The sequence below is a fragment of the Acinonyx jubatus genome, chromosome A2 (genome assembly GCF_027475565.1).
Source record: "Acinonyx jubatus isolate Ajub_Pintada_27869175 chromosome A2, VMU_Ajub_asm_v1.0, whole genome shotgun sequence".
NCBI lineage: Eukaryota > Metazoa > Chordata > Mammalia > Carnivora > Felidae > Acinonyx > Acinonyx jubatus.
This window is the reverse complement of record NC_069383.1, coordinates 46,276,998-46,302,899: the sequence shown is the minus strand read 5'-3', so window position 1 is coordinate 46,302,899 and position 25,902 is coordinate 46,276,998. Positions and strand designations below refer to the sequence as shown.

At 56.0% G+C, this 25,902-nt stretch overlaps 1 protein-coding gene and 1 pseudogene across 2 annotated transcripts in view; both read left to right on the top strand.

Moving 5' to 3' along the window:
• Positions 1-7,017, top strand: part of MINDY4 (MINDY lysine 48 deubiquitinase 4) — a 109,217-nt gene extending 102,200 nt beyond the window's left edge. For both annotated transcript variants that reach the window (XM_053218261.1, XM_027075208.2), the window contains exon 18: positions 6,585-7,017. In XM_053218261.1, the coding sequence (XP_053074236.1) occupies positions 6,585-6,633 (49 nt within the window). In that variant the 3' untranslated portion in view covers positions 6,634-7,017. The remainder of the gene's footprint in view (positions 1-6,584) is intronic.
• LOC106968669 (oxysterol-binding protein-related protein 9-like) lies at positions 2,005-6,576 on the top strand (annotated as a pseudogene).
• Positions 7,018-25,902: the final 18,885 nt, after the last annotated feature.

The window sequence follows — 25,902 nt, the reverse complement described above, 5'->3', positions numbered from 1 at the left end:
ACTATAATGGGAAACAGCAGGCCTAGCCTCCTGGAATCCTGTTCCAAGGGGTTGGATTACAAAGGCTTTGTGTCTTGTTTTCATCCCAGATTCTCAAACAGCTCAAAGGGAGAAACTTGGGAAAGTGGCCTTCAAGGTCAGTGAAGACCCTGGGGAGAAAGGGCCCTGTCTCTTGGGGGATGAGCCCTGCTTCCCACAGGAGGTCCCCACCCTGACAGGAAGGGGGTATCTGTGGCGCCATGGCCTGAAGTCAGGCCACGTCTCAGGTCATTACCACAGGAGGGACCAGACCTGTGGGCCCATCACTTCAACTTCATGGAACTTCTGGGCTGGACTCCATGGAAGAAACAGCCGGATAAGACTGGATTCTTGCTCTCAGAGAGTTCACCATTGAATAGAAGTTCATGATCGACCCTGTCCTAATCCAGGGAGAGATGTGCTGGCTACCCTTAAACCCAGCTCTGTTGCCCCATAAGGACCTCTGATGCTCACCCGGGCCAGCACCGAGGACACCACACATCTGGCCCATCTGGCAACTTGCCGAGATCCACAGAAAGGCCCTTGAACACCACCTGATGTGGGCCTTCCTTTCACAGATGGGGGTTTCCAGAGTGGAGGTCTGTGCCCCAGGTCACACCTCGAGTCACAGACACCCCAGGTCCTGGAGCTTAGGCCCGTGCTGTCCCAGCCCTGGGGAAGGTCACAGAGCGGGCAGTGTGATTTCCTGCCACCTGGCTTTGTTGCCACAGCGACATTGCACAAGACCAGACTGTCAGCTTTGCCTTCGGGGAAGAGGATCCTAAGTCGAACTACCCCAGGTCCTGCGCCACCTCTGCTCTCAAGTGTGACTCGCATCCCGGCCTCAGGAGGTCTCCCGTTGCCGCCACTCGTGTCAGGAATGTAGGGTCTGTCCTCCACGCTCCCATTCCCGCTGTTCTGTAACCATCTCAGCAAAAACAGACTCATTTATGGTCATTTCCAAACAAGTTGCACAGAGTGACCTCTCGAGCTTCTAGCCTAGCTAGAGCGGGAGAAAATGAAACAGTTGTCAATAGTCCAGAGGAAAGAGGAAAGAACTCATAACCAGGGCCTGGGGCTGGGCCACAGATGTTTCTATTTGGAGGCTCAGACAAGAAATTGAAAATATAATTTCAGTTGGGAACAGTGCCTTCCAGGGGCTGGAGCTGAGTGCCCAACTCCCTCAGCTGTGTCCCCACCTGCCTGGGGGCCTGTGCCAGTCTTCACGCCTCCGCGGACTCCTTTCTTGCTCAGGTGCCCTCTTCATAGTGGCTCTCACCCATCAAAGGAGGGTTCCCTGGGTGCTCCCACGGCCCCAGCTGCCCCTTCTGATTCCCTGTCATGCAACCTGCACACACCCCTGCCCATTGTGTCCTTGTGGTTGGGTTCACAGAATACTCAACATCATGATGCAAGGGAGGAGTACATAATGGGACTCTGGAGGCCTCAGTTGAGTCCTGGCTCTGCTGCTGTCACCTTGTATGACCTCCAGGAGGGTTGGTTCTGCTCTAGACCTCAGTTTCCCCATCTCTTGATTGGGTATAAGGATCCCTTTCCTTTGGAGACCATAGGGGCTCATGTGTGTGTGGGGGTGTGGGGAGGAGGAACAATCGGGAAGAAACAGAGGGGGAGGGACAAGAGAGGACGAGGTCCGTGGGCAGGGCTTTGTGACTGCCTGGGTCAAAGGCAAGGGAGAGTGCAGTGTCCACGAAGACTAAGGTTTCCCCACCAGGCGCCCAGGGCTTCAGAAAAAGCAGCTGCCATGGAGGACTGTGTTCATTTAACGGCACCCCAGCAGCCTGTGCTTTGGCACTGAGAGGCCTTGGAGGGCACAGAGGTGAGTGATACCAGCTCTGCCCTTGAGGGGCTTCCAGTCTAGTGGTGGAGGGAGACCCCATGATAACATGGTGCTGAGAAAGGACCCTCAGGCTGCTTAGGGTCAGAGAACACTTCTGGAAGGAGGAGTCCTGGATCTGCTCCTGAAGAATGGGGGGCGGGGATGAGGGATGGTTATTCCAGGTGGAGGGCACAGCACAGGCCAAGGCGCACAGGTGAGAGCCAGCCTATGGGGCTCATTCCACAGTGCTCTGGCTCCCAGTGGCTGGGGCACAGGAAGGGGAACTTGCCCACAGGATGCTTGTCTGGAAATCCGCAGTGAGTAAGAGGAATTCTGTGGTATATTTCTACTAGTCAGCGCTGGGGGCTTTAAAGCCAGGTCTGTCCTCTTCTTGCTGCTACAGGCTTTATTAGGTGTCCTCCCTAGAACCCCCTGCTGAAATACACTAGTGTCATCAATGCTGAAAATCGGGGTGGGGAGGCAGGTAACCTGCTGCTCTTCTATAGGGATGGCCCATGGGAGGCGAGGGCCTCATTTGTGGCCATGAGGTGGGCCCTCTCTGTGATGCTGAGCCTCCCTGAGCTCCAGGGACCACAGCATCTTCACTGAGCTCAACCCCTAAGCCAGTGGTCCTCGCCAGGTGATTGCATGCCCCAGGGAATATTTGGCAATGTCTGGAGACATTTTTGGGTATCACGGCTGGGGAAGAGGGTGCTAAACATCCCAGAATGCACATGACAAGCCCCCACAACAAAATCACCTAGCCCACAATGTCAGTGGTCCAAGGCCCAGCAAGCCTGCTATAAACTCTCACTCTTACGTCCTGATTTAACACTGGATGAGTTGAGCTGGGATTCTGCCTGCTGCGCTGTCTGTGGTTCCGTTTCATCCCTCCCCTTTCTCTGCTAGTCCCTAATTGCATATGCAGAGCTCTGTTTACGGTCCTTGTAATTGACCGTGGACTTTCCTGCTGGAGAACCATTCATCCCCACACAAACACAGTATCCTGTGTCTTCAGCCCTTGCCTTTGAAAAACATTTCTGATTTTCTAGCAATTCTGAACTGCTTTTCTCTGGTGCTTCTAATGCTCTCCCCACTATTGGCCCCTGTTGGCTGGGCTGCAGTGAGTTAGTTAACCTCTGTAAAAAGCCTCAAAACTAAACATAACCCCCCCCCCGCCCCCCGAACTGTAAGACTCGGTGACCATTGTTGTGGCGTGCCCAGTAGCAGACAAATGTGACCCTGCATTGAGGCCAAACCCCATGTTGCCAGGATTGGAGATATTTGCAGATTGGGAGCTCCTAGGAGGGACCTCTCTCTGCTCATCAGAGTCAGGGGTGAAGACTGGGAGGGATGGCGAGGGTTGTGGAGAAGGGCTGAGGGGGCGGCCAGGCTGAGGGTAGGTCTTCTAGGGATACAAGAAGTCTGGTGTACTTTTGACTCCCCCACATCCATGCCCATTCTTGCCACGACTAGGGCAAGGAACCGTTGTGGTCTGGGCAATAGTTTTACCTTCACAATCTGGGTCTGTGATGCCTGCCTGGAGTGAGGCTGTGGGTGGAGCATTGCTCTCCTCCACACCTCGTTTCTGCCGCCTCCTGGGGGGGTCTGGATTCAGGATGTGTCCCTAGTGTCCAAGACTTTGATAAGAAACTTACAGAGGCTGATGCTTACCTATAAATCTTAATGGAACAATAAAAGCTTTTTCCTGACATGCTTCAAAACTGCACATATGATGAACAGAGAGAGAAAACTGAAAATCTCAAGTTGCATGGTAGAATCAATTAAGCCCCGAGTCGTGTTGCTGCGGACGGTTGAAGTACTCGTAACCCACTTGGCGCAATAGGTCAGCCTAGTCCCTTGGAGCCTGTGATCAGCACAGAGCTTTCCCAGCCTGTCTTACCCCCGCAGCCTGCTCAGTTGTGCAGGTGAGAGCTGCATCCATCATTGCTACTGACTGGACCTATAGGGGCTACCCTGGGGCATCATCGACTCCAGTCCCAAACAGCACAGGCATTGGGTGCTGACTACCTAGGAGTGGCCTGACCTCTCCCAGTCATGTTGAAGAGTCTCCAGATGCAGTCCCAGTGCTTCTTCAAGCAGTGATTGGATGCTATGATGCTGATGGAGTCCATCAGAGTGGCTCAACCCCAGACCACCTAATAGATTCCTCTGGATCTGCCCCAGTGCTGACACATAGCAGCTCAAAAAATCTAAAGCACCCAGACACCACAGAATCACTGAATGCCCCCACAGCCAAAGGAACGAGTGGTACCGACCGTTCCGATTCACGTGACGTGATCGACGATGAGCAAGAGGTAGGGTCGGTGGACGAGCACAAGAGGGTTGTGTGTGTCATCACAGGTAATGTTTGGAATGTGTCTTGCTGAGGTAGGTCTTCCAATAATTAGTCTTGAGAAAAGACCTCTTCTAGAAATGTGTGCAAACTTTTTTGCACATCCAGACCCACTTCTGAGCATTTGTGACCAGATGGATCCCAGGGATCGAACGGTTCGGCTGGTGAGAGGCACCTCCCTGCCTGTCATACAGGAGGGACAGGGTTGGCTGTGAAAAAGCCAGCCAACCCCATTTTGGGTGGGCTCTCTCAGCATCAAGGGCATTATCAACAATAATGAAGAGCACGCAGAGCTAGCTTTGAAGGATGAGTTTGCTAAAGCAGTGTAACAGTCATGGCTTGGCACGTTTTCTGCCATTATCCACCATTTCAGCCTTCTATGCCAAGCATTGTAACGAAAAGATGCAATTCGGCATTCCTGTATAGACTGGATAAGAAGTTCTGGGGACATCGACCGGCATGTGCCACACAAGGCAGGGCTGTGTCTCGTGTCTAGACTGTGACGAGCACTACATTCTCAGATTCCGTCTGTCCTCACAGTGTGCTGGGTGAAGCTAGGAGAACAACGGGATAGTAATCATTCCAAAACAGACGACGTGCAAATATCTCCCACACTAAACCTTTCCACGGGAACAAGACACACAGAATTACCACTAAGATTTTTTTTTTCTTCACATGACAAATCTTTTTGCCCATTTGAAGAGGAATGGGCTGGTATAAAGTGTGCAAAATACTCAACAGAGGAAAATCCAGTCTTACAGATACCAAGAAGCTGCCCGTAGTCAAGAGGAAAGTAATCCCACTCCCTGGGGAGGGCCGTCCCTCCCCACCTAAAAACCAGAGCCATTGATGTGGCAATTGAAGCAAGGCACACACATGAAGAAAGACAAAGAGAGGAAGCCTGAGGAAGGGAGGAGAAAGAAATTCAGAGGGCGTCTGGGTTATTCATGCAGGCGGAGAAGGTTGGGTTTACAGCCAACGGCTACCGAAACCTCTTGGTGCGTCTAAGCATTCGATCGGGAAGTCTAACAGGCTTCCTTCTGGAGAACCCGTTCGCTCCCTGGTAGTAGTTCCCATCTCATCGATACTGGACTTTGCAATGCAGATGTGCAATTAAAGCGAGAAAAGCTTCCTTTTTTTTTTTTTTTTAACCGTCCTCTGTTGGCAGTTAAGATTTTGACTTCAGTTGGAAGACAAACTTCAGGTTTTGAAAATGTCTGCTCTCTCCTCAAGCCCCACACTGTGAAAAGCATTTCTAGACCCCAGTTCCCAAAGTCTGCACCCTAGGACTGCTGTTGAGGTGTGCGACACCTGCTTCTTAGTTCATATAACCTTAGGATGTATGTATATGTGTAATACAGCCAGTGCCAGAACTTGCAGAAATATCCCATCCACTGTTTTAGAACACTAGGGTGCCATGTATTAAAATCAAGTTTTGGGATGTTTTGTGGTCTCACCTCCAATAATTCTGATTTTGGAATTGAACTAGTATTAAATTGTATCCAGCCCTGGGCTACAGTAAAATTATACTCACTGCTTTTTTTTTTTTAATGTTTGTTATTTATTTTGAGAGAGAGAAAGCATGCATGATCGGAGGAGGGGTTAAAGAGAAGGGGAGAGAGAGAATCTCTAGCAGGCTCCGCATCATCAGCACAGAGCCTGATGTGGGGCTTGAACCCCTGAATGGGGAGATCATGACCTGAGTCAAAATCAAGAGTCAGATGCTTAACTGACTGAGCCACCCATGCACCCCAGTACTCACTGCTTCTTAAGGCTTCATGAAGTAATTTTTAAAAATGCAAGTCTGTGTTTTACCGAGCTGCTCACAGCCTTCTACTGGCTTCTGGTGGCTCTTAGAGCAAAGCCCAGATTCCTTCGAGGCTTTCAGGTCCTGTGCTGTGTGCCACCTTGCCTGCTTCTCACCCTCTGCCCCCACCTCTCTCCCTCCTTCTCTGGGACAACACTCCAGCCTTCTCCCATATCTCGGTCTTCCCATGTGCTTTAAAGTGTCACCATCAGTACCCCTGGAAGGTGGCCGGATCTGCGCATGTGAATCACCTACTTGCATCAGCTGAGGGCCCTCCAGTGCCAGGCACGGATGAGGTTCTCAGTAGACCCTTGTGGGATGAATGAATGAACAGATGACCTGTTGCTTCTGTCTTCTCCATGGCTCTCTGGGGTCCGAGGTGTATTTGTGTTTCACAAGGGCCTAGCGTGTAGATTCGTGTGTGAATGTGGAGAGGCGAGGTAGGGAGGGTGGAACCAGAGATCCTCAAAGCCCCTGAGACAGGAACTTCAGGTGAGTGAGGACAAGAGGCAGCTCCTCTGTGGGCCTCTGCAGCTCTAACTCTGTATCTGTCACTCTGTGCATAGGTGGAAGGGGGCATCGGTGAACTGGAACGGCTCCGACCCCATCCTGTGACCTTTCCTGTGGGTAAGCCTATGGCTCCACCACTCATCACTGGGGGTGACAACTGAACCCCAGGCCTCAGGGACAAGTCCTTCAGAAGAGCGTCCCTCCTGTCTGGACCAGCAATGCTCCAGAAGTGTCCAGAACCTCCCTGCCCCTTCCATGAAGGGCCCCCAGGACGGTGATGAGGGCCCAGAGTGCTGCTACGTGGCTTCCTCTCAGCTGAGCCGTGACTGCCAAGGATTGGACCGCCTCTGCCACTTTTTGTCTGCATCCCTCCCTTGCACCCCGCTGGGCCGCCTGTCCCCTCATCAAGCCTGTGATATGGTCAGCCCGGGGACCCCGGGTTCATTATTTCTGGTAGTTGGCTTTTTATAAAGCAGAAGTCAAACCCTTGCTAAGGACAGAGAGAGACTCATTCGTTCTGTGATGGCGGAGGAAGCATGAGGTCTGCGTGGTTCATGGCTAGGGTGGGAACAGTGATGGCGGAGGGGCCCCAGAGCCCTGGAGATATCACCTAACAAGGGTCTGTGCAGGCAGGTGGTCCAGTAGGGTCCCTGGCTGAGCTTCTGGTCTAGCCTGTCTTCTACTGATCAGCCTCAGGTCTAAGGCACCAGTGTAAGCCCTGCTGACCAGAAACCACTCAGGTCCCCTAGAACCTGTCTCAGGGCAGACCCAGATCCCTGGGAGATCCCGGGAGGATGGTCATGTGGACCTGGCAGGTAGGCTGGACCTGGCCAAGTGGATATGGGGGGAAGAACCTTCTAGGGAGGGACCTCTTGGCCACAGAGGGCAATAAGATGGGGATGAGCAGAGGGAGCGGGGGGAGTCTCCCCCATGTGGCTGCCACAGAGCCCCTTGTGAAGAGAACTGCTGGAAATGTGGGTGGGCAGAGCCTGTGGAGACCCCCCCCCCCGAGCAAGGGTAGGACAGGTGGGAATGGGAAAAACACAATCATTCATAAAGGGAAAATTGTACAGTTGCAGCCTCCTCGATTCCATTGATTTACATCCTCCTGGCTTTAGAAGGGAATATGAAGAAGTATAGAGAGGCAGTGGCATGTGGGAGAGAAGACCAGAGAGAGAGAGAGAGAGATGTGTCCAAAACCAAAGTTAAGAAACCCCTCGTGACGGCTCCTAACAGTGGGACTGAGCAAGGGCACGCAGAGACAGAGCACTGGGCTCCAGGAGCCTCTGTCACGAGGTCCGTCCACGTGAGAAGCCGTGAGCAGCATAAGGGCAGAGCCTGCAACAGTGCCCACCCCTGCTGCGCACAGCAGGGGCGTGGGCCATTGCTGTCAATGGGCCCTGCAGAGGTGGGTGTTTGCACAGAAGGATCAGGGTGTGAGCTCCTCCTGTGTCGCCCTGGCCCAGGGAGAGGCCTGGGAGAGTCCTGGACACTGGACGGCAGCTGGTCCCCAGCCTCTTGTGTGCCCCCTCTTTGGCTCGGGACACAGCAGCTCAGGGACTGTGTTCCCTCTGCAATGCCGGCTGAAAGGAGACCCCTTTCTCTTTAAGTGCCAGGCGTATGGAGGTGACAGCTCAAGGGCCTGTTTTGCACTCTTGTGGGCTGGGCACGAGCCGTGGCCGGATTGTCGTATTGTATTATCGTATTGTGGGTCTTTGGGGAGAAGCTGGGAGGAGCCGGGAGGGAAGTGCGAGGCAGGGAGTGCCTTGTCCAGGCTGTGCGGAGGCCCCACTGGGGTTTGCTGTGTAAACTCCAGCGGCCATTCGCAGCAGGCGTCCAGCAGAAATGCTTCCTATATGTCCCCGAAATGTTTATGCATTTGTTTTCCTTGGCCAGGGACAGGCTGCTCCAGCTGAGCGCCAGTGGAGGAAGTCGGTTTCCCTGCAGCAGGCTTGTTTATCAACCCGGGAAGGAAAAGTGTGTCTTTGCAATGAAACTCACTTAACCTCCTGACCGGGGTCCCATTGGCAGGGCTGGACAAATCAAAATATTCCCAGCGTTGCTTGAAAAACCCAGTCCCAACAAATTATAAAAACACTCTTCTAGAAGCCAAGATGCAGGTACATGCGCAGGGTGACACCCTGGGCCTGGGGTTTCCTGGAATGGAAGAGGGGCAAAGCCCAGCACCACCCTCTCCTGGAGTAGAGGCACAGCATTGCCACCAAGCCTGCAAGAATGAAATAGAGGCCCGTGCCTCCTTGCAGGCGGGTGTTCTCCACCCAAGGTGCATGGTTTTCTACGGAGACTGTGGGCAGGCTTCAGCGGGTCCACAGTCTCCTTACTAAATTATATTAAAATCTTTGTGTTCACGTATGTATGTGTAACTTTCTGGGAAGAGCATCTTTAGCCTTTCTTATACCCTTGAACTTGGACTAACACCCTCCTGAATTCCGCAGAAAATGTTGACAGTTCTAGAGTTGGGTGGCTTCCCACCCCACTGAAGGGCAGTGCTGGGCGTGGCTGCCCCATCTGTGCCTGAGGTGCACGGGGCAGGGGGGGGCCGGGCCCCGCCAGGTCAGTGAGCAAGCTGACCTCAGTGAGGTGTGAATTCTTGGTCTCTGGTGGAAGGAGCCGGCCAGTTGCACTGCCCTCCCAGTTGTGTGAGCAGTAAGGGCCGTCTCACGACCGCTCAAGTCCATACTCCCCCATCAGTGGAAACTCCTCCGCCCCCTGCTTCTTTGGGGCTCCAGTCACTAGCGACCTCTCCTGAGTCAGGTGATTCACGCTCCAGCTGCTGCTTACGACAGCTCTTGGTACCTGGTCACACCCAGCTTCTGGTGAAGTCAACCTCCTCCTTCCCCTCTTAAGAAGACCCGAGTCTTCCTTCTGCAGGATCCACGTTTGAACCATGCAAGGCCTCCCCAGCTCTGGAGGTCAGACCTTTCCCACCTCAGCCTGTCTCTCTGCTCAGCCTCCCATAGGGAACAGCAATGTCTCCCATCCTTAGGTGGGAGTCAGGGACCTTTCCACACTGTGGGCACACAGAGTAAGCTTTCTGGAAGCCTCCCCCACTTGGCTTTAGGAGAGGAGATGCACGCCTCCGTGCCCCATGGCTGGGGGAAGGGATCCCGGCACACTGACGCCTCTCTCCAAAGAAGTCATCAGTAGTTACTGGCCTCTTCCACTGCCAAGTGCTTTCTTCACCTTCTTCCGTGGCCAGAGAGGACAGGATGTGTTGGCCGAGCAGAGACCTGCTGTCTCTGTAGGTGCTTTGTGGCAGCAGCACAGGTAAGAAGAGAAGTTTCCAGAAGAACTGCAAGCATTCCTTGGGGGCTCAGAGCTGGGCCAAGGCTTGGAGGGGTGCTGGGAGATATCCTAAGGCAGGGGTGCATCCAGACCCCAGCCCACTGCTTTTTTCTGAGCAGAAGGAAGTTAGCGGTGGGGGCCCAGCCCGTCACGAGCACCGACAGGGGGCCCACCCTCCTGGGAGGGCCACGGATGGTGAAGGACCAGTCTTAGGCTCCCACAGTCCCGTGGCTCTGCTAAGCCAACAATGGCAAGGGGAAGACTTGTCTGCCCTAGTGTAGGCTCTAGTCTTGCTACTCAACGTGTGGTCCTTAGACTAGGAGCACCAGCAACACTGGAGCACTTCCTAGACATGCAGACTCTCAGGCTCCACCCACCACCTCCTGAATCGGAATCTGCATTCTAATAAAACCGTCAGATGACTCAGGTTACGGTTAGAGAGAGCTGTACTCTAGAACTTGTGATTTTGTGGGGCTGAGGGTGTGATGACGCAGAAGTTGGCCCCATAACGAGGCTGTACTGAAGGGACGTGCGGGAGAAGTGTTGTCCAAGCAGCATCAGGACCAGGGGTCCCCTCTGCTTCCTGCCTGTGCAGCTGTGAGCACCTGACCTAAGCTCTTTGGGCCTCAGTTTCCTCCTCTGTAAAATTAGCACCCGCCCAGGGCTGTACTGAGGATTCAGTGTGTCAATGCACAGTGAGTAGGGCCTGGCACGTCACAAGGACCTGCAAAATGTTTGCTCTTAATATTTCCAGAGGGGACTGGACGGCTCCTTGGCGGTGGCAGCATCTTACCTAAGTCTTGATGGATGGGCACGGTTTTGACAAGTGGAGACTTGGATGGCAGATCATTCAAGGTGAAAGGTTGGTGAGAGACCCTGAAAGAGTTTTAAGAGACCCTGAAAGTCCATGAGGTCTGTGGGCCTCACTGAGGTGACCCCAGAGTGGGAGTCCCAGAGAATCAGAGGAGGGACAGAGTGGGGGAAGGCCTCAGACGGCAAGCCCAGGGCTGGGACCTGTTCCCAGGAGACAAGGTTTGCTCAGAGCTCTACTTGAGATCTCTCTCCCTGATGGGGGAGTGAGTGTGGGGCAGAGGCAGGGGGCACATTGAGGGGCACATACTGCCCAGGAAAGGCAGTATGAGTGGGGAGGCCAGGAGATGATGGGGGTGACAGATGCTGATGGCCTTTGCTTTCCAAGGCCCCAGGATGATCCTCACTGGCCACTGAGCCCTTCCGGGAGCCAAAACTTGCAGGAGGCAATCAGGCTGCCAAGTCTATTTACAGGTATTTCTCCCCATCTGCCAGAGTCCTCCCTACTCCCTAATCGTGCCCTAATCCTCCTGGGGTTGTGGGAGCTGTAATTACCAGGCAAAAATGTCAGGCATTTGCGATAATAGAGATTGCTTAACGCAGGACGAGGGGTGGTTGGCAGGTGGGTGGGAGAGTGGGCGGGCAGGCTGCCCATGGGTCAGTGTGGCGCACTGCCAGTTTCGACATGTTGCTCGGGGATGTGCTTCACAGCAGACCTCTGCGCAAGAGAGGAATCAGAGCCCCACGCTGGTCAGGGGCTCGGTGCTCACAGCCGCCCGCCCTTGGCCTTTCCTGCTGTCTTGGCATCAAAGTGCTTCATCTACTGTTCTGTCCACATTCCCGGGAGATACCTATGCTATATCCTGTTGTCTGGGAAATCATCGAAGGCCTTCTGTTCACAGATGGGGAAACTGAGGCCAGATAGGAATTGTTCGTGAAGACCCCTGCTGGGACATTTCTCCTTCATGGAAGGGTCTCTTGGAGACCAGAACACCAGACGGCCTTTGGGCTCAAGGGAATACATGTGATGGGAAGTCTAAGGGGATGATTCCAACCTGCCTGTCTGCCTCCTCACCTTGCTCCCAGCTCCACACTCCGTGCACTCCCAACCATAGCAGCTGCTTGAAGCCCCTTGCCGCCTGCAGCGTTTGCCAGTGCTCTTTACTGCACCTGGGTCCCTGCCCTCTGGCTCCCCATGACCATCTGCCAAATCTGACCTGACCCTCAAAGACTGTCTCCAAGGCCCCTCTTCTAGGAAGCCCTCTGGGATTACCTAACTGAAAGTGCAGGACCCACCCTCCGAGGGCCCTCAATCGGCACCTCTGTCACAGCCCAGATCCCAGCTACAGGTTTCTCTCGTTACCCGACAAGTGCATATGCATGCACGCGCGCGCACTCACACACACACACACACACACACACACACACACACACCCTCTACACCACCCTGTTTCCTTGCCCTTGGGCCTGAGGCTCCTGGGTCTTCCTTCTTTCCCGCTCCTCGTGTACCTGTCTCATCCTGGGGGATGAAGCCCAAAGATCATTCCCCATCTTTGGAGAAGCCCCTCCATCACCCACCCCTGCACCCCTCCCCCATCCCGCCTCCAGGCATAAAGCCCCAGTCACTGGGTGTTGGGGTGGAGAGGTACTTACTGCCTGAGGTCTTTAAACCGTTGATTCCGGGTGTGGTTTTGATATTAAACCCTGCGCCTTTCCTGTGGCCCTTGATAAGGGCAATCCTGGGTGCTTATCTGGCATTTTCTGTTTTAAGGCCTCTCGGCATCTGGGAGGTTCAGGAAAAGCCCTGCCTCCCTGTGGAATGGGGCTCACCTCCATGATAGCACCCACCTCCTTGTGTCCTGCCTGGGTGCCCAGGGTGAATACTCTCAGGGCACTATAGACACCGGTTGTCAGCACCGTCTCTGGGCTCTGCCCCGGCACGGGGACCGGGCCTGAGGGAGCGTTACTAATAATCATGCCAGGACAGTTGTGTAAACAGACTGTGCTGTGTATGGGAACTTTACTCTCAGGAAGGATTGTTTTGTTACCGATTGATTTCCTGACTTGATTCCCAAGTCCCGGGCTCAGATCCTTCTTGGATTTTATTGGGGGCATAGGGCTTAGAAGAGGGAAACTTGTATAGGCCGGAGCAGTCAGTGAGGCTTCTTGGAGGGGGAGGATTGAAGGCGGGCCCTGAAGGAAAGTAGGGGAGGAGGAGGGGCAGAGGTACCCCAGCCCAGATGGGCAGGGTCAGGGCTGCCAGGAGGAAGGGAGGGGCTGGGGCATCTGGGGTGGCGGGAATATAAGGAATGTTAGAGCTGAAGGGCTTGTGTGTCCGGCAAAGGGGGTGGCGCTGCCTCCTGAGCACTGGGAAGCCGTGCGGGGGTCTCGGAGCAGGGCAGCGGTGGCTCCACGCTGCTTTAGAAGACCGTGCTGCAGCAGCGTGCGGGGCGGGCCAGAGGGCAGACGCCAGCCTCTGAGCTAGGGCCCCAGAGAGGAGCAGCAGTGGGAGACACCTTGCATTTTAGTGATTCAGCCTAGGGAGTGAGGTGGGGGGAGGGGGCCCATGGGCTTGGAGTCAAGGCCCCTCTCTCCCCTGCTTCCTGGCAGGCAGACTTTGGCCTTGAGCAGCCGTTGCTTCTGTATGCTCCCCTGTTGGCACTGGTGGCCGTAGCTCTCCTGGGAATGGTCTTTGCAAAACATCCCTACCTCCCGATGAAGGCTTCCTCCGTCTCCTGTCTTGGCAAACCATGAAGGAGGGGGCCTCAATGTGAGGAAGTGCCCAGGCCTTTGTTCTGGACCCGGCTACGGCTGGACCCACTGCCCATTGTTTTCGAAGCTGTTGGTGACCTTGGGCCAGCTGGACGGGACCGGCTGGCTCCCTTGGGCCTGGCCACCTCCAAGTACACATGGACGACAGCCAGGCTGGCAGGATGGCTCCCAGTCCCTCCGTGGGGAGGGCATCTGCCACGTGGGCTGCCCCAACTGTGTTCTCAGAGCCTGGGACCCCCAGCTTGGCCATTTGGGGTGTTAGTGGGCATTATGGAAACTGCTCCTCTCCTGAGGACCAGGAAGCTCTCAGGCAGGAAAGCACAGTCCCAGTCTCTGGTCTGAGGCTCCTGCTTCCTTCACGTGCACCGTCGTTTGGGCCCTGGCTCTCCGGAACCTATGGGTCAGAAGGCCAAGCTCTTGTCTGCCGTGTTCCCTCTGGGTTGGGGGGGGTGGTCCTTGCTGCAGCCACGGGGGGCTGTGTACCAAGACAGGGGACTGCGCAGCCTGCCGGGGGGTGGGGAGCGTTATAAACTGGGACCTGGACTGTGATGACCGGGGTTTAGATCTTAGCTCTAACTTCTCGGTTGTGTCGCCTGAGTTGCAAAACAGAATAAAAAAACGAAACAAACCAACAAACCAAAAAAAACCTCTCTGAGCCTCAGTTTCCCTCCCTGTGAAATGAGAATAATAACATCCTGTACCTCTTAAGGTTGGGATGGGAGTAAGGGCACAGTGCTTGCAACTGGGCTTGGTTCCCAGTCTGTACCCAGCAGATGTTGGCTCTTTGGGAGCTGGATGGGAGGATGCAGGAATCCGGGTGGATCTAGCTCACGGAGAGACAAGAAGTGTGACCATGTGGGATGGGGTGACATGGTGAGGCCACTCCATCCCTGGAGGTCAGCCCCTCTTCCCTAACCCCCTCCCCCAAATGTCAATCCTTCCTCTCCTTTCTCCAGCTCTCATGGCCCCATAGCAGCTTCTGGGCTAATTGAATATGTGCTCCCCTCTCTGGTCACCCCATATGGCCCTGCCTCTCCACTTTTGTAAAATGAGGTCATCAGACGAGGTGGCTCTGCAAAGCAGTGACCACTCCTGAGACTGAGACGATGGCACCAGTGGCAGGCACTGTGTGCAGCACCTGCAGGGCCCCTCTCTCAAACCTCTCACTTTCAGGTGGGGAAACTGAGTCTCAGAGAGCCAAGGTACTCGCTCAGGGCCTCCAGGCTAATAGATGGCAGATGTCAAGTTCTTACTTGCTCCCCTGCCTCCTGGAAGGCCACCAAGCAGAGGGGTGGGGGAGGAGCAAGATACTTCCTGGAATCCCTCATCCCCTGTCTTCCTTGATTATTTTCCCCAGTCAGCAGCCCAGGCCTGAGACTTCAGGGCTTCTGGAAATGTCTGTGAGCACCCTAGTTTCTATACCTGCAAGCCATTATGGGAGCCCAGTCTTCCCTTTGATTCAGATGGCTCCCTGTCAGTGGCCCAGAGAAAAGGATGGGCCAGGCCCCCTGCCTGGCCCTGCTCAGAGGAAGCCCGGCCAGCCAAGGTGGGAGCAGGCATCCAGCTTCAGAGTCTCCTTCAAACCCCACTTCCTGTCGTCCCCCAGCCCCGATGGCTTTGGCAACCATAGAAAATGCCAAGCACTTTTTTTCCTTCTTCCCCACTAACACAGACACACCTTGGGTTTATTTGTCTAAAGATTTTCCATTTCCTTTTCTGGAAAGTCATCAGGATTATGCACGTCCCCTTAATCACAAAGGAGTCTGGGAAGAGAGAGGTATATCCTTGGTCACCCCGGGAAGGGATAAGCAAGGAAAGCTGAGAACCTAGCACCTTGTGACTCAGCTGTGCTCTCCTTGACACCCCCTTAGGCTGAGATGACTGTTCAGGTTGGCCTTTCATAGGAACACAGCTGCTTAAGAACCTCTGGCTGGGGCGGTCACCTCCCAAGGCCATGTGGCACAAGGCTGACAAAGTCTGTCATCTCCTGTGTCCCATCCATGGCTGTGCCCACACTCACGTTCAGAGGCCTAATTGTTCAAGCTCCTCGTTCAGCCCCAGCTCCCCCCAACACCGGTCTGGGCCAGGAGCTCTCCGAAGGCAGAGCCCCTGCGCCCCCAGCCAGGTGCACCGGAGGCAGGCGGGGCTCAGGCCTCCTTCCCTGCGCTGACCTGGAGGGAAAGCAGAGATTCAGGCTCTGAAGCCCAGACAGACTCACAGAGCACACCATCCCTCTTCCAGCAGCCCCTCTCTGAGGGTCTCAGTCAGCCCTGGGGAGAGGGGCAGCGAGGGAACCGCCCCACCCCTGCCATGGCTAGAAGCCCACTCATCCATCCATCCTTCTGCTTGGGCCTTTCCTCTTCCCAAACCACCTCCCTTCCTTTGCATAAACAAATCTGTCTGCCATGTCCCCCCCTCTAGGAAGCCTTTCCTGATTATTGGGAAGAGGTGGGGATCTTCCGCTGCCCACAAATCCACCTCACCCCTTCCTGAGCCTCAGGCCTGGGCCTCGGCTACCCTGCCTCGCACACCCAGGGCTGCATGGTGGAGCATCAGAGTTGTGAGTTTCTCTCCACTTGAGCCAGCTCGGGGCTGAGCCGCTGAGTGGTGGAAGGATGGTCACCTATGGTCATTGACCGTGGCGCTGGCCCAGGCCGGGCACCAAGGGGCATTGTGTTATCCACACTGTGACTCTCCATCAGGATGCACCCCACTGAGGTGCCCAGGCTCAGCCCTTCTCACAGAAAGGCCCACAATGCCCCTAAAGCACAGCCTCTGCCTGCTCCTCAAATCTCCTGTTAATAAGGTCTCCTTGATCAGTTCCTTGAGCAGCCAGAATCTGGGGAGAAACTTCCTCCCTAGCACAGGCGGCTGTCTCTATTACCATAGAGGAACCATTGGTAAACATGTCTTCCTTTCTTGCGATGGCTTCCGGGAAGCTCAGAGGGAAAGTGATGCTCCATTGTAATCTCTTTCTGGTGTCACAAGAAGCTTCCTGCCTCTCTGTGTTTTTATTTTAACTAGACTATGATCCGGAGTTTTGTCTTGTTTTGTAATTCAGACACTTGCTGCTCAAAGTCCTGAGACCAGAGAGCATTAGTATCGACTGGGAGATTGTTAGAGCTGCAAAATCTTGGGGCCCCACCCGGACCTACTGAATCAGGAGCAGTGTTTTAATAAGCCCTCCAGGGGACTCACGTTTGCAGTATAGTCTGAGAAGCACTGATGGAATCCCCAAGTGCTTTTAGAACAGATATAAAAGGTAGATGAGATAAGACTTGCAGTGATTCTTCCCCTTCCTACCCTGACTTCTCTACCAAAGAAATTTACCTCTGCAGCGGCCCTGCTCAAGCCTGACCCCACTTCACACCAGCCCTCTTTGATTCTGACCTTCGGTTCTGCCCTCTGGCGAGCAATTCTCTAACCATTCCCATGAGCTGTCAAGTGGGAGAAGTACCCACACAGGACATCATGACCCTCTGGATATCAAATATCGAAGAGCATCCTGGGTCTGGTGATGTGCAGTTTTAGGCAGCTTTTCAGATCCCTTCAGATCCTGAAATTCCATGCCTCCTCCAGGAAGGCTTCTATGATTCCTTCCACCCTTACTGATCACTCCCCACCCCCAGCTCATAAGCTCACCTGGGTTCTTCTTTGCCTTGTATTTGTGAGTCTGGGCCCCCAACCACCAGAGAACTTATGGCCTGGGTCTCCTCCTCTGTCCACCTGCCCTTAGACTGGTGAGTGGGAGATACAGGCAGGCAGCTGACCCAGGCCTCTTTCCTGGCCTCTGGCTCTAAAAATGGCCTCTTCCGAGGGCTTCTCGCTTTTGAACACGGAGTGCTTGGGAGAAGGCCTCTCACCCACCCCTTGGATGCTGCCAACACGGTATATTTAGCCTTTGTTAGGCCTGGGCCTGGCCTGGGCAGAGGCAGGATCACTATAAGGGGACTGGACTTCCTGAATTCCAGATACTGTATCCCCAACCCCTGAGGCCCTGGTTCTTTAAAGTTGCCAGTGAGGTTGGCCTGGAGGAGGTGTGCAGTGATGAAACAGGGTGTGTGTGGTGGGGAGTCCTGCCTCCCTCATGCTGCAAGTCCTTCCTGGTCCACTGTGTGCCCTGGTGGCTGTTGCTCTGCTGGTGGGACGGGGTGGGGGGGGTCACTGCGTGTGACACTGGGGAAGCCACTTTAGCTCATGGCCTCAGTTCACTTTTGTGCAATAGAGTCTTAATGACCTGAAGGCCTTCCTATCCTAATGGTCTAACACCCTGGGCGTTCAGAGGTGCCCAACCCTTGGTGACAGGGGGGCTCTGGATGGGGAGCCACAGGGACCCTGTGAGTTGCCCAATGGACACACCTGTAGAACAACAGCACAAGCGGGAGGTATGCATGTGTTGGGGTGAGGCTGCTGACACTGAGGGCTGGGGAGCCAGAGCCTGGCTGGGCGCAGGGGCCCGGGGCAGGGGGCCATGTGATCATTTTCTCATTAGGCAAGACAGCGATCTGCCTGTGTGAGATGATCTTGCTGGCCCTGTGGGCTCCAGGAATGTTGGCTTCACATGAATAGAATCCCCAGAGCGGACCACAGAGGGAGGGGTCTGCAATGGAGAGGGACAAGGGTGGGCACCTCCCACCTTCCTAGACTCACCCCTACCGGCCCCAGCCCACAGCATCATGACATCCTAGGAAGCCAAAGAGTGAAAAGGGTGGTCCCAGAATTGCACCTGCCCATCCCCACTCCACGGGGGCCCAGCACACCCCTCCTGACACTGGCTGGTGGGCTGGCAGGTGGCTGGCTCTCTTCACCATTGAAAACTTTCCCGAGCTTCTCTGTACACCGAGCCTGCTCCCCATCTGGCTGTGAGCAGAGAGCTGGGTCAGATCCAGTCCCCGTCCCCCTCCCAGGGTAGGGGGTCCTGGCTGGAAATGAAGAGACTAGGACACACATAGTGTATTCCCAAGAGAGGAACCTTGGAGCCATGCAGTTACAGAAATGCCTACCACTGCATTCCTCTTGCTCACGCCTCCTCCTCTCCACCATCTAAAGTCAGCTCCCCGATAAGGAGATGAGTTGAGAGAGGCCCCTGGATTATGAACAGCACAGGTGGTAACAGCTATGAGCGCTCGAAGGTGCCAGAGAGACCGTGCAGTCTCCAGGGTTCAGGGTACAGGCAGCAGAGTCCGCAGGATACACAGCAGAGGGTTTAGGAGGTGCAAGGTTCATGGCCACCATGTGTATCTCTGCTCTGTGCATTTACAAGCCTGTGCTCACGTGAGGTTGTGCATGCACTTGGGTGGGTTTGAGTATGCACACGTGTTTGCATATGTGTATACACATGTGCATGCAACGTGTTGTGCAGGCAACCGATGTATATGCTGGTGTGTACGTGTGCATTGCCCGTGCGTATGTACACGTGTGTGCAAGCACATGCTGTGTGTGTGTGTGTGTGTGTGTGTGTGTGTGCGCGCACGCACATACACCCACATTTGAGCATGCAAGCCCATGCACTGTCAGGGGAGGGGGAAGGGACAGCTAAGCCTGTGTTGTGGCACCCCAGCCAGGTGTGGCTTGGCAAGGGCAAGTGAGAGGGATTGAGGACTCATCGTGAAGGAGAGGGCTGGGGACACAGCTCAGCCTGGGGATATGCTTTACTTGTTAGAAGGGTCAGTCTGAGCCTGGCGGGAGTGTGCTCATCTCTGTCCCTGCCCTGCGCACTGCTGTCTAGCCATAGTGGTGGGGGGCGGCCGTGGTGGGGGGCAAGGCCATGTTTTCACTTTCACGGACCCTGGGCTCTTTTGCGTTCATGGGCCTCTGCCTCCATAAAAAAATATGAAAAGCTTAATTTTACAACTATGCTGGTGTAAAGATGAACAGGTGAATCCTGGTGGTGAGTCGTGAGAACAGCCACTAGCACGGAGAAACAGGAATTTCCCGACAGCCCCGCTACCGGCTGGCACCTAAGTGGCCCTGCTGTCGGGCCCAGGAAGGAGCAGGAGGCTGCGCCTGGGCCCGCGTCTGCTCCTATGGCGGGAACCCAGCCGGGACTTGCTTGGGGGAGAAGCCAAAGAATCCAGTGAGGCTTTTGGCCCTGTGAAGCACCAAGCCGGTCCCAGCAGCGGGACCCAGAGGAGGCAAAGGGAACCCGGCACGGGTGATGGGACCAAGGGACAGCTGGGGCAGGAGCCAGCAGCCATGATGGTTCTCGGGAAGAGACACGGCCAAGGAAGATATAGTAGAGAGCAGCAGTGGCCGTGGGATCCACAGCAGAGCAGTGAGGCCAGGTGGCCACGTGGCATGGGGCATCCAGGAGAGGGGCTGGAGGAGGAGAGGGAGCATCGTTCCTGCCTGCAGAACTTGCTGAGAGCATGTGGACACCCCTTCTGGGGACATTGGCTATAGGCGGCGAGGGGGGGGATGGGAGGGGGGCAGGGTGGCTGGGAAACCTTGAAAACTGAGCAGAACTCGAAAGAGCCACGGGGGTTAGACATTTGGGGGACAACGGCATTGGTGGGGGGTTGACCTACCTCTACACTGGCTCAGGCCCTGCTGGGAGATGGAAACATTAGGTCCTGCGGGCTGGGGGAGTAGATGGCAGGCTCCCTCATGGATATGTTCTTGCTGCCCAGGTCTCTTTCCTCTTACTCAGGGAAGGCGCTTTTCTGAGTCCTTGCTGGAGTCCAAGGAGGAGATAGCCTCTCACCAAGTAGAGAAGAAGGGAGGAAGAGGCTGGGTGTGGCTAGCAGGCCAGGCCTCGGCAGGTACCAGGAGACCCGGACTCTAGTCCTAACGCCCCCCTGACTCACAAAAGGATGCTGGGCGTGCCGCCTTCCCTCTCCGAGCCTCAGTTTCCCCATGTGTAAAACCAGGGCATCAGGTCCACGGCCAGCAGAGCCTCTTTTCCCAATCTTGATGCGTTAGGATGTAATAAGGCACAGAGAGGAGATTTTGAGGGCCCAGGCAGGAGGGGTTAAAGGCCTGGAAAGTAGAGCGGAAGCTGCAGTAGCAGTGAGGTCAGTGGAGAGGGGAAGTGTGTGTGTGCCCAGGGCAAGGAAACGCTCCTAAGTCGCTTATACACAGGACGAGGACTCCCCTTCCAGGGACCCACACTGCAGAGGCTGGCTCCAGGCAGAGCCCTCTGCCCTACCTGGCCCCCAAGGGTGTTGCCGGCCGCCTGGCAAGAATGCCACCACCAGCATTTTCTGGAAGTGAGGGATGCCGCCCTCCTGGCCCGGCATGGCCTCCTCGCCCGCAGGGCAGGGCTGGGGAAACCGTGACTTCATTCCCTCTTTTCTCCTCCAGTCCAAGCAGAGTTGGGGGTGGGACAGGGGGCGGCCCTGTGTCCTCAAGGCACCCTCATTCAGTCCTGGGAGCCCAGCCCACCTCGAAGCCCTGCTCCCATCTTTGAATGTGGCGTGTCGAACTCTCATGGATGCTAGCAGGGCTGGGGGCGACTGTCCCCATCTTGTCTCTCTGTCTCCTCCTCTGCAGCATCAAGCGGGGATATTGCTGGAGAGTTGAGTGAACATCCAAACAGAAGATCCCACTTTCCAGAAATAGGCTTGACATCGCCCTCCCCCCCAGCCCCCAGCCCCAATACACACAGTATTGCTCAGGGAAGGCAGGGGTGGGGGAAGACAACGAGAGGAGAAGTAGCTTGGAAAATTAAAATTACTAAATTGTTCTGCCCCTGGTGAATCACTGGTGGCCCGCTAAATCCGGTTTTGATTTAAGGGGGATCGTGTGACGCCTAAATGGCCAGGAGTTATCTGTCAGGGAGGAATTCTAGGCTTTGAGAGGTGGGTGCTTGTCTTTCAGGGAAATCAGATGGTCAGGGTGCAGATATCTCCTGGATCATCCCCCGAGCTTAGCTCTGCTGGGGGCATGGTGGGCCAGGGGTGAGAAGACCCCAGCCCTGTCCTGCAGCCCAGCTTCACCAGCAGGGCCATCAGCGGATGGGGTGGGGGCAGGGGTGTGTGGGGGGGTGAGAACCAGGTCTGGAGGCCAAGGTGCATCGCCTTAACTGAGGGTGCTGCCATGGAAGAGGGGGTCAGGAGAGGAGGTGCCGCTGGGAAAGGGAAGGAAGGAGGGTGCCTAGCAGGAGGAAGAGCGGACATGCAAATATCCGGGGACAGGGAGCCTAGTGGCACAGGAGCCAGGGACCTTGTCTGGAGTTGGGAAGGGGTGGAGAGTGGAGAGCCTTAAGGACTGGGCTGAGCAGTGTGGGGGACATTCTGTCTTCTTTTTGGTCTCTGGGCCTTGGTCCCTTTTCTGCTCCCCCAGGCTCAGGGGTGGGGGTCTGGCTGAGCCTCACTGGAAGGATGACTCCACACTAATGTAGAGTCCCCACTTTGGCCCATGCCTCCCTGGCCCATGTCTTCCAGGCAGTGGTGCGGGGGGCAGGGGTGGGGGACGGGCCCCGTCTGTGCAGCCAAGAGCCAGGGCTGGCAGGTCCTAGATCAAGTTCAGGGGAGGGATGCACCGAGCACCCTCTTGAGGGAGGGGCAGAGCCACGAGGAGGCAGAGGGATTCTGTGGGAGAAGGCATTCTTTTATGTTTCACCCCCTCCCCAGGACTTTGTCCTGTCTTCCCACCCTCTGTTAGCGCACCCTGCCTCAATTCAGGAAAGCCTGACCGATTCTGGAAGATTCATCCAACATGCTGGTGAGCTGATGGTGACCGCATGGTCAAAGCCAGTCTGCTGTCAGAATTCCCTTCCGCCTCCAGCTCCATCTTCCTGGTGGGCCTCCCGGAGGGAATGAAGTCATTGTTTCCCACACCGAGGCCTGTGGGTGGGAAACCCCTGCCCCGCCCAGTAGGGAGGGTCCACTCCCCTCAGCCCCTCTGCGAGGGGCTCCACAGAAGCTTCTGGCTGAAAGAGTGACGGCTGCGACCACACCCATGGGTGTCTTCTCCCCATGCAGCCTGGGACTGCATCTTCCCCCCCCATCTTCCATGCATCTGAGAAGCTGTGCACCCATCTCTGGACAAAGCCTGAGGTTTTCCCGCTGGATCTTGGTGGAGCTACGGCCCAGATTGTCCTGGAAACAGCCAGCTCTGACTGGAAAGTGGGTCTCGCCGGGCACGTCAGAAATAAGGCACATCTGGTAAAACGATTTCAGACTGTTGCTCCTGTAGGGCCAGACAGTGCCCGGCCTTGAGTGGCTTCAAGCCCCGCCCGGGGCTCAGGAGTTGGGGAGGGGAGCAGTCTCCCCTTATGTAGCCTGGCTCGGGCCTGTGGGATCTGGAGGCTGGGCCTGTGCCACTGTCCGTGGGAGGGACACAGAGCTCACGGAGGCAGGCCACGCGGTGGGGAGGAGCTGAGGTGTGGGTAACACCCTGCCTCAGAGCCCAAGCTCCCCGGGGTTGTAGGGCTCGGGGTGGCTCTGGTCTCTCCCAGCACTCTGAGTGTCCACTCTTAGCTCAGTGCTTCCTTCTCCATCCACCCCTCACCCTGTCCCAATTGTGCGGAGAGGTTGGAGATGGCCCTTTCCTTTCTGCCCCCATGTTCCCTGCCCATCCTGGGGCCTGGATTTCTCGGTCCTGTCATTGTTACTGGGCCATCAGAACTTGGCTTTCCATCTGGTAATCAGGGCCATCAGGGGCCGTTCCTGACAGGCGAACAGAGAACCAGACTGGGGTTCTGGGAATTGGGCTGGGGTGGGGGGGCGGGGGTCCTGAGTTCTAATCCTAGCTCTGCCATTTTTTGCCCAATCACTTAACATCTGAGCGTCCCAGGGCTGTGGTGAAGATGAGCCCTCAGCCCGAGACTGTTCCCTCCTTCCCTTCCTCCCTTCCTCCATTTCCCGGGTAGCCAGGATTTGTGGCAGACCAGGGAGAAGAAGACCATGGGGTTTGCAGCCTTCCTGGGTCTTGGGCTGCAGTGGCATTTCTCCCTCTTGCACTGAAATGGTCAGGTCATGGCTACACAGGCCCTTCTCCATTATGGGAGATGGTGGGTGAAGGAGGTGGGCATTGTTCTAGAGATGTCCGCACTCTGACGGCCTCTCTTGGTGATGGCAATGCCTTTGCCCAAAGGAATGGAGTATAATGGTGGGTGGCCTTTAAGGCAGAGGCCAGGTGGGCATGGGGGAGGGGGCAGGAGATGCAGTGGATGTCCAGGGTGTTGTCTCGAGGACCCTCATATCATCCTGAGATGGGTGGGTGCCTAATTTGCCTAGGCAAAAGTGCTTTGCTACTCCGCGCCCCCCCCCCCCCCATGTCATGCCCTGCTCCAGAAGGGCGCAGGTCCCCGGCAAGTACACAGTCATGCACGTGTGCCCTGCACAGCTGCAAACTCCACCATCTGGAGTGCCCACATGGAGCCTACCCATGCTAGAACGCAGGCTTCAGAAGGACAGGGAGCTGGGCGGTCTGCTTTGCAGCCGTCACCCCAGTGCTCAGAGCAGTTTGGCACATGAGGCACGCTAAGTAAATATTTGGTGGATAAATGAGAATATCCCAGGTGACTCTCAGGTGCATAGCAGCACACGGTGCTTCCTCACAGATCCTGACCCGGCCCGTGGAGCCTGTCATGGAAACCGGAGCAGGAAGTCCTGCACCCCCGCACGAGCCTGAGTCCCGTGGCCCTTGTGGGCCTGGTGCCAGCTCTCCCCCTGCTGCCTGCCTCAAGCCTCCAGGCTGAGTCCTGGTACCTGCCAGCATCTGAACTCCTCCCCACACCGAGTGGAGGGCAGGGACAGATGTGGGCCAGGACGCTCAGGGGGCCGGAGGGGTCGTGGGAAATGGCCAGGGCCAGGCATAAGGCAGCAGCCTTCTGGGGTGTGGAGAGCTGAGCAAGTGCTGCCCAGAGGAAAGGATGTGGAGGAGGTTCCGGGAAGTGGCCCAGTCCGGCTGGCTCCCTCTCTTGGGTGGTTAATAAGGCACTGATGACCTCCGGCCGCCGGGCCTTGCTGAGCGTGCAGGGCCCTCTGGCCACCGTGCCAACTCCATGCCTTGCATCCACTCCATCCTGTACTTACAGGCACTTAGGTGGCCACGGCTCCCCCCACCTCCACCCCCAGGGGGCCTCCTGCTCCCGGCAAATCCCGGGCTGATCCCTGGGTGGTTCGTCGCCGCTCTAGGGTGGCTTCGGCGCGTGCTGCAGCCAGGCAAAAGGGTGGCCAACAGGGCATGGTGTCATCTTCGGCAGATGGCCCCTGGACACAAGGCCAAAGACCCGCATGCCCATTCATGCCCTGCCCTTGGCACATGCAGAACTTAGAGATGTCCTTCCCCTTGCTGGGCCTCAGTTTGCCACCTGTAAACTGAGGAGAAGTCAATACTCAGGAGCAGGACTGAGGACGGGTAGGCAGGAGGTGGGAGGAGAGGGCCAGAGTGGGCCCCTCCCTCCTGGGCCGGGCCTTGCCTGCCTCCCAGGGCCCCACCTGGCTGCTCTGTCCCTAACTGCACACCCTGACTGCCCCAGGCTGGCGGACCGGCAGCAGCTGCCTGCCCGTGGGAGTCTAGTTGCTTGCACAGTTTATCAGCTGCCTTTGGGCCTCTGGCTTAAGGCTGTGCAGGGAGGGCACAGGGTGGACCACAGGGGTCTGCAGAGCAGCCTTGTCCCCTCCCCCATTTTTCCCCCTTTGTATCTTGCCTCTGGGTCCAGTCCTGTCTCCTCTCTTTCTAGTTTATCTCTTCACCCTCTGTGTTCCCTGTCTGTCTCTCCTTTTCGGCCTGGCCTGGAGATGTCTCTCTTTCACTTCCACTTTTGCTGGGATTCTACTTGCCCTTTTACTTTTTCATTCCCTCTGTTTTCCCCTGTCTGTCTGTCTGTCTTCCCTTCTCAGTCTGTGTCTCTGCCTCTCCCCTTATCTTGTGTCTTTTCTCCTCTTTCCTTCCTGTCTCCAGTCTAGGTTGCTGTCCCTTCTGTCTCCCCAGTGGTCTGCCGGCTTGCAGCCTTTGAGAGGAAAGTCCTAGACTGCTCCCATTTTCCCCACCAGCCCTGAAATCATTGGTTCAAATTTCTCCAGAAGCGTGAAGGCCCCCAAAGCCTGCCCTTGACCCCAGAGTGGAGGGTGGGCCACAGACAAGCTCTCTGTGAGTCTTAATGCCTCTGAGCCCCCATCAACTGGACCTGGCCAGTGGCTCTGGGGCCCGGGACATCCCTAAAGTGACTTCCAGTGGCCAGGCCTAGTCTGGGATGCAGGAGGCCCAGAATGCCCCCAGGGACCCCTGGACCCGGGGACTCCAGACTAACGCCACCCTGGGATGGGATGGGGATGCCAGGCAAGCAGTATCATGGTGCCCCGCCTCCAGGGAAGGCACCGTCCACCTGCTGAGTCCAGCCTGCCCCATCCAGTGCTCCTGGCTCTGCCTGCGGGCACCCCCTGAGCTTTGCACGTAGGGCAAGGACACCTGGACTTCTGTGGCCCCCTGAGTGGGGCCAACTTGGAGGAATTTCCCAAAGCCTATTAGAGCAGTGGCTGCCTCCTGCCTGCCTCCTTGGGCTGGGCAGGGCTGAGGGCGGAGGGAGAGAGGGAG